At 44.1% G+C, this 12,581-nt stretch overlaps 1 protein-coding gene across 4 annotated transcripts in view; it reads right to left on the bottom strand.

Annotated features, from left to right (window-relative positions):
• Positions 1-853: 853 nt before the first annotated feature.
• Positions 854-12,581, bottom strand: part of LOC119461080 (centrosomal protein cep57l1-like) — a 34,809-nt gene continuing 23,081 nt past the window's right edge. The window contains exons 5-7 of one of the 4 annotated variants that reach the window (XM_049672569.1): positions 11,354-11,577; positions 6,589-6,718; positions 854-3,835 (exon numbers count right to left, since the gene is read on the bottom strand). In XM_049672569.1, coding sequence (XP_049528526.1) covers positions 3,674-3,835; positions 6,589-6,718; positions 11,354-11,577 — 516 coding nt within the window. In that variant the 3' untranslated portion in view covers positions 854-3,673. The remainder of the gene's footprint in view (positions 3,836-6,588; positions 6,719-11,353; positions 11,578-12,581) is intronic. The other 3 variants (XM_049672568.1, XM_037722261.2, XM_049672567.1) reach the window with 3 other exon arrangements.

The following is a 12,581-nucleotide window of genomic DNA, read 5'->3' as shown; positions in this document are numbered from 1 at the left end:
CACATGCCTATATGTTGCAAATTGCTTTTGTCCACAACCCACATGGATGGAAAATGACGAACTATTACTCACATTTCGATTCTGGTGGTCAAACACAGTGGATGTACCATATCCACTCGCCTAAGGGCCGTACAATTAAAAAACATTTTTTTTTTTTTTTTTTCCCCAAGCTTGACGAGGTATGGCCCTTGCATCGAGTCAGGCCATTTAAGTACCATTTTTCCATCCATGCGTGATCCCTTATCTTAACACAGAATGCTGTTGTTTTCATAATGCATTTGTTTGTTCACCCATGCACACCACACACCTGGTGCCTGTCTAGATTTCACAACTGCTGCTGTCATTGTTGCGCAGGCTCAATTCTGCCAGCACACTTTTGGGTATAGTACGCTCGTCCTCTGTACCATCCATCTGTGGTTTCAAGCTTTTCACAACAATATCCAAAGACACCCCTATGCTCCAAATCTAAGAGTAGAAAAGCTTTCTCTTATTTCCTAAATTTTCGTCAACCTTTTAATTTTTTAAATTTTGGGCTGCCAAGTTTAGGGTGCAGCTCTATACAAGTGTGGCCTTTGCACGAGTGTATACGGTAGCCTAGAATGTTCTGCAAATCTGGCTAGAAGCACTGTTTCCGTTCCAATATTTTTTTTTTTTATAGCTTCATTGAATTCGACATCAATATGTTCTGGCTAGGTTCTCGCCACACTCAGTAAAAGTATTCTGCGGCTCTGCTGCTAGCATTTGTGGAGGATGTGAGGTCAAGAGTTGTGTTTTTTGGCTGCGACCTCTGCTTGCCTCATTCGTCATGTGAATGCTCTTTCCAACCAGATGAGCTGTGGAATCATCGTCTGTGTCTGTCATGTGGATGCATGCACATTTACTTGCAGATTATTGGTCACAGAGTCAACTAAAGCATTCACATTGAACGACACTGAGCCAGTGACATGTACAAATATGGCAGACACATTTTGCTGTCATGCTAGAATGAAACGCAAACAAGACAGAACCATCAAGAAGTTGCACTTTCCTGCATACATTCACCGACGTCAGCAACACTGGCACGATCTGTTCACAGATACTTAGTTCCGAAGCCTCAAGGCATTCAGCACCTACGCACGGTTCTGTCACACATTGCAGCTTCAAGTGATTAAGCATTTGCAAATGCTACAGCACTTTGTTTCTTGTCAATTGCATTTCATTCTGGCATGTCAGAAAACTAAAGAAAGATCTACCTAAGACTAATAAACATTTATTTTATGTCAACAAAGCCATTCTATGACCCCAAAGAGCACCATAATAATGCAGACTGCCCACAAGGAGCCAATCAGAGACTATTCTTGATCATGCTCAGCAGCAATCTTGCAAGATGCACAGTTCAGCATAACACATCACAGTAGCAACAGGTGTTTAACAGCACCGCAACATTTCCACTGCCCATCTTGTGTTTGCACTCGACCAACTACATGTAAAAATATTATCAATGGAATTAGTGCACCCAGCGTTTTAATCTGACACTTCCATTTCAGTTGGTTGAGCCAATCAGAGAGAACTAAAAAAGATAACAGCACAAGTGAACCACACATTCCAGGCAGATGAGGAAAGGACAGCCAAAGGAATAAGGGAGCCACGACATTCAAAGTACAGTACCACTTTGTCTCTGAGAACACTGCCTATGGAAGCATTCAGTGTGATTTACAATACAGAATCTGCCAATGAGCACTGAGCTTTGTTAACAATTTTTCTCTAATGAAGTTTTGGCTTCACAGGATGCTGCACTTCTAGTAAAGCCACCTTGTTTTCTAAATGATTGAGTGGATCAAAGGATTACCTTTAACTTTCCAAAGCTACAGCTAAACAAAGCTCATCTGTTCATGCATGATCACATTTCATCTCAAGACATCCAGAAACTGGAACCACAACACAGAAAAAAAGAGCTTGGTGCAATAAAATATAGGGCATGTTCTCAGAAACTACATTAATAGCACTACACAAGCAACAAAATTTTTATTATTCCAAGCAAAAAAGCAGTGTTCTTATCTTTTCACGTCTGTGCTCTTTTCAAATACAGTATAGACCACTTATAACGTAACCGCTTATAGTGCAGGACCGGATAGAGTACGGTCTTTACAGACTCCCGTTAATTTTCCCATAGCACTGCATGTATACGCATACCGCTTACAGTGCAGTCGTGTGAGACAAAATACCGGTTATAATGCGGCTTCCGCGGGACAATCTCGCCGATAAGGGCGGCAGCGAGCACGCTTTTCAACAAGATGCGTGCTGCCGGCCGGCGTATGCACTATTCGATGCAATCAAACTCTCGTTAATTCGGGCTTATTTGGCCGCACATCGGTTAATCCGGACTACTTTCGGAGCTCGGTGAGCAAGGAGCGCCGCAAATGTGCGACGCAAAAGAGCAAGAACGGCGCTAGCGTCCAACCGAAACGAAGCGGCGGAGTCCTGCATCACCACAGCCATCAGTTGAAATCGTACGTGAATGACAGCAACGCTGGAACGCTTCGAGCCTATTTGTGTCTTTAAAGCCTGAATTCTTCTGTTTACCGCCACGTATAATACCGCGTTGGCCGCGGGCTTTCGTAACTGCATAGTCATCATCCACGATCGCGTCGATAGCGGCCGCGGTTTTCTCCGCAGCGGTTGCGGCGAACAGTAGTTTCGTTTTTACTCAGTACGCGCGTCGGCCGCGTGCCTAGAAAACTGCGTAGTCGCCATCGATGATCGCATAGATAGCGACCGCGGTTTCGACTGCAGTTGTTGCCGCGAATGGTAGTTAATTCGTCCAGACTCGGTGCGTGCGTCGGGCGTGTGCCTTCAGCACCGCAAAGTCGCCGTTCGTAATCGTGTCGATAGCGGTCACGGTTTTTTCCGCAGTGGTTGCGGCAAACAGTTGTTTCGTTTTGACTCGGTGCAAAGCTGTCGAGCATGAAGAGCACCGGCTACATCGCGATTATGTTTTCGCCAGCTCACTGGCGAAAACGTAATTGCGATGTGCGCGCGATAGTACAAAGTGTGTCTACATGCTTGGTCTACATGTTTTGCATACATGCAGTGCTTGAAAATCGGTGTTTTGGTTATAGTGCGGTACCGCTTATAATGCAGATATTCGCGACTCCGGCGACTTACGTTATAAGCGGTCTACACTGTACCAAAGAGTGCGACAACGCAGCACACAAGTGCGAGTTACTAAACGGTATGATAAAATGGCACTTAGGAAAGTAGCATATCATTTATTCGCCGTCCACTAGCAGGGCATTTTGACAAGCCCAGGCAAATCAGGTGACATTCTCACTAGTGATCACATGGCCAGCAGTATGTACACCCATGACCATAAGTATGTGGACCATATCTGCGGTGAAAAAAAAAGTTTCCTGGCAACTCAGATCGACAAGCTGAAACTGACAAATGCATTGCAATGTTTGCAATGCCAAGCCTGAACTGCAGCCGTCAGTTTCAAGCAAAGAATTAAGTTTTTTTTTTTTTTTTTTACGGAAGCTCCAGTTCACATACTTTCGACCATGGGTGTACAGACTTGACAAGCCTGTACAAGTGTACAAATATACAAAAGCAATGGCACAAGCTACGAGCTCTGAATGTGAGATCAGAGAATCACTGTGGGAATGTGTGGTTTCGTGGCATTTGTCTAAGATGCAGTTCATATCTGTTCTTCAAGGTGGCTCTGAATCCTCCTCAACTCTCGCATGAAAACACGATTGAAAGCGTCACCAACGTGAGAGGACGTAGAAGCCGACCTTGGCTTTACACTGCCCTTTCTTTTGTGTGTCGACTTCACTCCCGTGCTATTTGAGAAACCAGTCTGTAAAAAATCAAAGCATGGGTATCGCAGTTTACTATAGCTAAACAGAAAAAATGGCAGTTTCTTAAACTGCAATGAACACTTAATCAGTTTAGACAGTTAAGGTATTCTTTTAAGGTTCTATTTTCATGCCCATGGTACAAAAAAAGTTTATCACTAAGGCAGAAAATGAAGGCCCAGCTTCCCATTTCTTAATTTAATGCTCATACCACAACGCCGGTATATTGGTGTGACATCCCGAATTTCACAGTATATTTTGTTGTATTTGGGCCATTTTAGCCGAGAGGAAGTTCCCCAAGCTTTCTAGGTTTTGTCATCATTTTGTTCAAAATGCAATGCAACTTTTCTTTATCGATAAACAATTACCTAAAAAAACACAAGGAACTGCTGTCAAAATTTGTGACGTCATGCAAAGCTGGCGCAGAAACTTCAAAGTGGTGTCGCCACCCATCTAATTTTTCCATGTCTTCTAATGTAACCAGCATTCGCTCAGGATAAGAGTGAGATTATGAGCATTCTAGAAATGTAATTTGCTAATACAGCCTAGCTTAACATTCTTTAATGGGATACTTTAGCATCCCTTTAAAGCCACTAGTGGGACAGTAATGAGAAGAAACATGGAGGCATAGAATGTGGCCTGGAATGCTAAGCTAAGTGCACTCCCCCATACAAAAAAAAAGGCCCATGCAAGCCTCATATGCTGCATATACAATAATTCCCTATGATCGCATGGAACCACGTGGGCTTTTAGGTAGGGCAGCACATATTGCATGGGATCCTACATCATTATCACATGTTTAATTATTGGACACATTGTAACAAGCTTTTTGATGAATAACTTTTATATGCTGCAGCAATAGAAGCTATTTTGGGTGTTTCTCAGCACATCCTACTTGCATGTCAACGTATTATTGGGCAGCAGGTGTGTTAACATTAAAAAGACTTAAAACTGACTTAGGATTAGACACCAGATCTTACAGATTCTGAAGAGTTTGAGCCACAAAAGCAGAAGCTGCAGTAATTACCCTGAAAAATAAACCACTGCTTCATGCGGCGTTTGTACATAAGGTGGGTTCCACTGTCCAGTAGTGTGATGCAGCAACAATGTGTACATAGTCCTAGCGCTTCTACAGATTGCAGTGCACATCAAGTGCACACTTTATCATTAGGCTGCAAACTTGATAACAATGATCACTACTGAGTGGTATAAAAGTCTGAAGGTGACTTAATACAGTAGAACCTCGTTCGTACATTTTGCAAAACAACTGCGCGAAAAAAATGTATGAACTGGGCGAACGTATGATCCAAAGTTACTAAAAAATTTGACGAATTAAACTGTAGTTGACATTTACGAAATGCAAAGCGTTGCGAGACGCCGACGCCTACCAAGCTGGTGAGACCCCGAGTGGCTAGAGACACACATCATTTTTGCAGCTTTGGCAACCTTACAATTGCACTCCTCGAATTCGGCCTGGGTCAGCAGCTTCTTCCAGCGGAGCATTTTGGCTGGAAGTTTTGACGTGCTCACTCAGCGCAAATCGTTGCGGACGGCACGAGACAATGATGCAAGTCGAACTGGTGGGGCCCAAGCAATCAGAGACGGACGTTGTCGCTTTCTTATTGCGTTAGTGTTAAGACGGCAACAGGAACCCGAAATGAAATCGAGCTGGTGGGTGGCAGCGGAATATGACACCTACAATGCCACCAGAGCAAAATATGATGCTCACTTCGCGCCGCCTTCAGCAGGGAACAGCGGTGCGTTTGGGTTACCACCTATTAAAAGTGTGCCGTACGCTTACAACGGTACTAAGCCCTACACGCTGTGAAACAGATAGGTGAGGGAGCTTGTCGCAATAGAGTTGGCGGCGATAGCTGCGCGCAACGATCCGGGAGGAGATTTGCTGGTACCAGAATAAGAAACTAGACATTGAACCGCTGCAGAAGCGGGCGACTAGTGTTGTCGATCGTGTGTGCCTCGTGCCTTTTCTTGTTTACCTGAGATCTAATGACCGAAAAACATAACTTACGATCGCAGTTTGGCAATGTACTGAACGGTGGTGCCAAAAGATTGCGTTTCCCGGGAACATATGAACCGGTGAAGACGCGTAACTGTATTGGGTCATTTTTTGTGTTCTCTATCACAAACGTTGATGCCGGGAAATCGTACGAAATGGGATTGTATCAACGAGGTTCTACTGTGTACATGTAGATCATCATGGGTGGCTTTATGAAAAAGGCACAGACGCAATGTCCTGTTTAATGGAGGAGGTGGAGTCATGACCAGAGGCAACATATATGAAGCACAATAAAAGTTATTTGCATGTCCGATTAATGAACGAATTACTCAAATCTAATTCACTATACATTGCAAAGACCCATGAGGTGAAAAATTTCAGCATCACATAAAATCATGCCAGAACAAAGACTGTGACCATGGCATCTGATAGCCTCCTTTTAAATTTGAATTAAACAGTTTTACACTGCACCAGAAACACAATGAGCCAATCAAACTTCTCATATTTGTTCAACTAACTCGAATAAATGAACAATGTATGAATCATTCCTAACTCACAGTAATTTGATGCAGCTGTGTAGGGCTCTACATCCAATGCTCTGCGAGCATTTAAATTCTAGTCGAGCACAAAAACAAAGAAGTTCTGTTTATAGCCCTCCCGGTAACACTTTCACTAATACAAACACCATCACTAAACATTAAAAACAAAGCAAAATGTGTCCATTAATGCTCATCATACCTCTGATTTTCCAATGTCTGCCATTCTGGCCTGAATGCGGCTGATTAGCCGCCGGCACTGGCACTTTAGAGAGTGTCGCGTGCCAGGCATTTGGGCCTGATTCAACTGCTTCAACAGCTGCTCCCCTTGGCTGCAACAACCAAAACCAGCAATCAGAAACACAAGTAGGCAGCACAATGAACACCTTGTATGCATGGTGCAATCATCATTTGAAGACTGTTAATGTTCGTGCACAACATTAACGATATTGTGGCTACAAGTTGAGAGAGCTAGGTATAGTGCCTTCACAACTCTGCTGCTTTTGATGGTAAACTATTTTACCCAAAGATTCATCAATGGCTGTGAATACAAAAATATAGCAGAGAAAACTTGGAATTGGTAAAGGGCCATAAAACGCCTGGACATTATTTTTCGAGAGGCCACGGAGTTTACTCAAACACATACTAGAGGCAACTTTGGCACTAATGCCTACAGGAGCTGCAAGCGTGCTGGTTCGGCCAGCATGGGATTGATGTGCAGTACATGGATTTGCCTATACTTTGTTTTTCCAGCTTCAAACGGATTTGTGACTGCAAATTTATTTTCAGCGAAATATTTTGTTTTATTTGCAACAATTCACAATGATTATGCATGTGCAAAGAAAAATATGATTGCTCGGAAACTTAAGATTAAGTGCGATGAATAATGCCACAAGAACGTTTTAAGAAACAAGCATGAAGATTAGTCCAATCCACATTATAACCATAGTTCCCATGGTAGCTGAATGATTTGCAGCGCTAGATTTACCTATAGTATATTTCGTAGTAAATCTATGCCCAAGGGTACTTTCTCTCCAAATCCTAACACTGCAGCATGGTAATGTCAACACACAGACAGAATGCCTCTTATGAAAACACTCCCACTGGTTGCAGAATCTTTTCAGTTCCTCACATGTTCATTGAACCAATCACTGATACATTCGAACGCCTCTAGAACGAAATCACCTGTTTAACGAAGGAATATATGCGCCCCCAAGCTGATTTGTTGATTTATAGCAAATGCATGTAGCGGCACCACCACTTCCCTCCGTAGAGCCCGCAGAGCAGCGGTGCACATAGAAAGTGCCACCGTGTGGGAGGGTATGGACATCACAGTAGCTACGGTAACCGTCCGCTCAACTTTCAACCAACATGATGGTCTGAGCTTAGAACTGACATCATCGAGGCCATCAAGGAGGGGATGAAGGTTGACAAGGCTAGCAGTGATGAAGAGTCTGCCGACTAGCCAAGAATTTTGACGAGAGAGGCAATAGCGACATTCGACGCTCTGCAACTGTACGTTGCATCACTTCCCGATTTCACCGCTGAGCATGTCACGAACCTCGTTGCCATGGCGATAAAAGTAGATGTCACTGTCATTGGAGTGTGGAGAGGCATGGGTAAGGTTTGCTTCGATTTTTTTCTTTACACTGAAGAAGCCAATACAAATAGTGCCTCCACATGTTGACAGATTGAACGCAATCCTGCTAACGGCCAGCATGCACTGTATAGACTAAGAATTATCAATGGGAGCGTGAATTGAGAAGGAGCATAGGCTGAGAGGGCTTCTCGCTTACACTGTGGCACCTTAGGTGCTAATGGTGCACCTCAACTCATTTCACTTGATATTTAGATAAATTATACTTGCCGAGGAAACCTGCAACAATGGGTTTTGTTGGGCAGGTTTGCTCATTGCTAGTAGCAGTAGTAGTAATAGAAGTAGTCATAGGATGACATTCTCACACACGAGTAGTACACTAACTCGTACTCGTTCTGCACTGATCTTACAAACATAAGATGAAGTGTGAGTGAATGACGAAACATGTGACTGGGCATGGGTATGAACGAGAATGAGTGTCAGCAAGTTTTAGTGGACGTCAATATGAAAATAAAAGTCAGTGACTTTGAGGGGACATGACTGACTGTCGGTGAGTGTGAGTAGACGTGAGTATGAACATGAGCGAGTTGCCTGTGTCTGTGAGTGAACGTGAGTATGAGCATTGGTGGGTGTCAGTAAGTGTGGATGAAAGCAAGCATGGACGTGAGTGAATGGTGGCGAGTATGTGTGGGCACAAGCAGGCACGTGAGTGAGTGACGATGAGTAAGATAACGCGAATGCCAGCAAGCCAGTAGTGGAACAGCCATTTGACCTTTTGGCACAGGCCTTGGTACAGCCAAAAATCTGATCTGGCAAGCAACAAGCACTTTTGGTGCAGCATCCAACACACATCTATGCACTAGATAGCCTGAATTTTAACTGAAATAGTCAATTAGTGTAGCATAGCCAGCTTTATGAGCATCAATGAGGCATTCAGGCAAAATGGTACTGAACTAATGTCATTAATTATTGATACAATAATTTTCCCTGTAGATATATAGTAACGGTATAAAGCCGTTTCTACAATTTAGGCTTGCAACAGCCATTGCGAATTCAGTCAACTTGAAGACAGCAAGAAAAAGAAGTTTGTGGAACTAGGGCTTGTCAACAATACCACACCACAGGATGTGCATGACTAAACCGAAGTTATTGTGAGCCGCTGCCCTCATCCTCTCCACACCACAGCTTACTTCTAATGTACACAATCTCTCCTACATAACTGTACCATGGTACGTGTAAAATCTGCTTAAATTTAAACGACGGAATCAGCTCTTGCGACTGCACCGGGAAGGCCCCCACTCATAAGCAAATTTTACGTCAGCAGTTGAGTACACGTATTACAAGATAATTTTAATGTGGCACCACCAACAACTATGCTAAATAATGTGTGACCGGACATTATCCGCAAATCACCGCTCTTATGCAATTAGGCCCAATTGGTGCAGCTGTTCGACCACTGGCGAGTATATTGCCTGAAAAAATATTGGTGAGTGAGTCTGAGTGCGTATCTACTTACCGTGACAACCTAGTATGGTGGTAGTAGTCGTCAACCTAGTAGTTAGTAGTAGTAGTAGTAGTAGTAGTAGTAGTAGTAGTAGTAGTAGTAGTAGTAGTAGTAGTAGTATACAGTACAGACCCCTTATAACGTAACCATTTATAGTGCAGGACCGGATATAATTCGGTCTTTTCAGACTATCGTTGATTTTCCCATAGCATTTCCCATGTATACATGTATCGCTTATGGTCCAGTGCGGGAGCCTGAATACTGGTTACAGTGTGGCTGCCTGGCAGTTCGGCAGTCAGCCGAGACAGCAAACCTTCCCCTCAAGCCGCAGATATAGACGGCGTAATGCGCGTGCGCGCATCGAGTTCTGCACCGTCCTGGTGGCAAACAACCGGCGTCTATACTCCAACGACATGACACAACTGGCACGTCTGGCACATGAATAGCTCTGTTTCTATTTTTCGCCCACTGCGTCGACCACGTATCCCAGCATCCTCACGCGGGGCGGGCAAAATGACGCATGGCGGGACGCGCAAAGCGTCTCTCTGCACATTACCAAGCATGGTGGCATGCAGCAAACAAACATGAACACATCTCACTCAATGTCTGTGGAAACTCGTCAAACGCTATAGTGACGAAGCGCGGCAGCAACAGCGAGCGAACTGACCTTCGTGCTGCATCTCGCATCAACGCAAACCAAGCCGCAAAACACAGCGCACGGCAGACTGTGCCCCCATCGCAGATGGCTTTCAAGATACAGCGGCCCCGGCAGGCGTGCGCAGCCCCCACCCGGAGTAGAACGCCCCTCCATTCCTCCCGGAGCCTCGCATGCGACGGAAGACATCGCTTCCTTCCTGGTTTCGTCCCTCGCGTGCGCAAGGTTGAGCCGCGGCCGCCGGCTCACCCTCGCACGCGTTTTACTCGCACGTACAGCTTATGGCACAGGGGAACGATTTTATCACCCTTGGACTTTATAAGGAACCTCCCAGCGACGGCAGAAATAATTGCTATCGCAATAAAATCGTATTGGTTATAGTGCGGATATTGGCGACTCCGACGACTTACGTTATAAGCGGTCTAGAAGTCGCATCCGACACCAAAATTCTGCGAAAAAAAAATTGTGGGTTTTACGTGCCAAAACCAGTTCTGATTATGAGGCACGCCGTAGTGAGGAACTCCGGAAATTTGGACCACCTGGGGTTCTTTAACGTGCACCTAAATCTAAGTACACGGGTGTTTTCGCATTTCGCCCCCATAGATTCGACACCTGCGACAAAAATCTGCATATAAGTATATCTCATTACACACATAGCGCAAAAAAAATCTAAGATTGTACTTTCATTATATCGTTCATTAATTGTTATATCCTTGTTAGTTACAATGAGGCTTGACAGTACATAGTAGGAACTTTAGCCTGTAAGCGGGTCCGAGTCCAAAATGCAAAGAGAGGAGGGATGGAGAGCCTAATGTGCTAGAAGTATGCAAAAATATTGTTACAGAATTTATGAAGAGGTCTACCATGGTTGTGAAAATGATGACATAACCTTGCACAGGTTGTCTGTTCTGGAGTGATGCTACACATGCACCTATAGATACACCTGTACGAAGTCTTTCCCTTGCCTCTCTCTATGCAACAATACTATGGAAGATCCTAACACGAAGCGCAAGATGACGCAGCATCAAATACACCTGGCAACAGCACACACCACTACTTGCAATCTTTTCCAAAGCGTGTGGATCATTTAAACTACTATTTGTGTATCTGTGCTTCCTTTACGGCCTACTACATTGTTCACTTTAGAAATTTTTTCGAAGATTTCACATAAGCATTCCTTAATTAGCCCAAGTGAAAAGAAGCAAACTCACTGCATCAGTTGCACAAGGTCGCTGCTAGCAGCATCAGGTTGAGATGCTGCACGCAAGTCAATCTCACTGTTGCTCTTGGGCAACCCTGCATTCCCTACTACACAAACATGTCGATGTGTGCTGTCTGTAAAGTCCTGTCCCACGTTGCTCTGTGGCTTGGCCTTCTTCAGAAGAGACACGAGGTTCTGAAGATTCGCAGGGAGTGAGTGACTTGCTGAAGTGCTCTGAAACATAGCAAAAGTAATGCAGCACATTGTTTGACTGGCACCTTTGTTGTTAGCAAAAACTTTAATTAGATTTTTATGCAACAGTGCACATGTTGGGGGAAAAGCTGAACTCCATAAACATTTTCATGGTTCAAGAGACGGCTGCTCTTTGGCCTATGGCAGCAGTGTGCAGAAGTCACATGCCCACTTGTTCTCCTAAGCACATTTCAATTTTACCGCTACGTACTTGCCACAGTTCAATCTCAGACACGAAACAGGTCGCTCTTTAGAGGGCCCCTCACCAGGCCCTGCTATAAATTTCGGTTATTCACTAGAAGTTGTAAAGTGTGATCCAGGGTCGGAATAACGTAATGATTCTATTCTGACACTGTTCCTTTCCGTCCTTCTTCAACTTTGTCAGCGATTCCAGTGCTGCTCTACCCACATCATCATTGGCTCGATGAGCCATAAATTGTGGATAATAAGAAAGGAGCATAATCAAGCCAACATAATCCTTACATTATACTGTTTCAGGGAGCGTTCTACTGCAAGATTATTTAAAAAGGGTTTAGTAATAACCAAGATAGGAACAAATGTAATGTTGCAAGATGATGATGATGCAAGAATCTAAGCTATTCTGGCCACAGCTCTCTTCCATTACCTCGACCAGCACACAAAAATTTCTCCCTGCCTACTCTCACACCAGAGCTGAAGGCTCATCACATTTACACCACAAAACTACCTCCTGTTTTTCACTTATTCCAATTGTTTTCTTTCCCTATTAATTTTTCTTGCTGTGCAGAGCATTTTCAGAGGCAGTTTTACACACCTGCATTTCACGTAAATACAGTAGAAACAACTAAACGAGATAAATTAGAGGCTCTCAGCTGCTAGACAGGCTGTCCACATTACTACTGGGTATCTATATGCTGCAAGTGGAAAGTGTGTGACATCATTCATGCTGGCGGTGAGAGTCGCTTCTCCGAGAAGAAGGGTGCAGGCTTTCATTTAAATTTTCCATC

Source organism: Dermacentor silvarum, chromosome 8, assembly GCF_013339745.2.
Source record: "Dermacentor silvarum isolate Dsil-2018 chromosome 8, BIME_Dsil_1.4, whole genome shotgun sequence".
Lineage (NCBI taxonomy): Eukaryota > Metazoa > Arthropoda > Arachnida > Ixodida > Ixodidae > Dermacentor > Dermacentor silvarum.
Note: the sequence above shows the minus strand (reverse complement) of the source record. Positions and strands in the feature narration are given on the sequence as shown.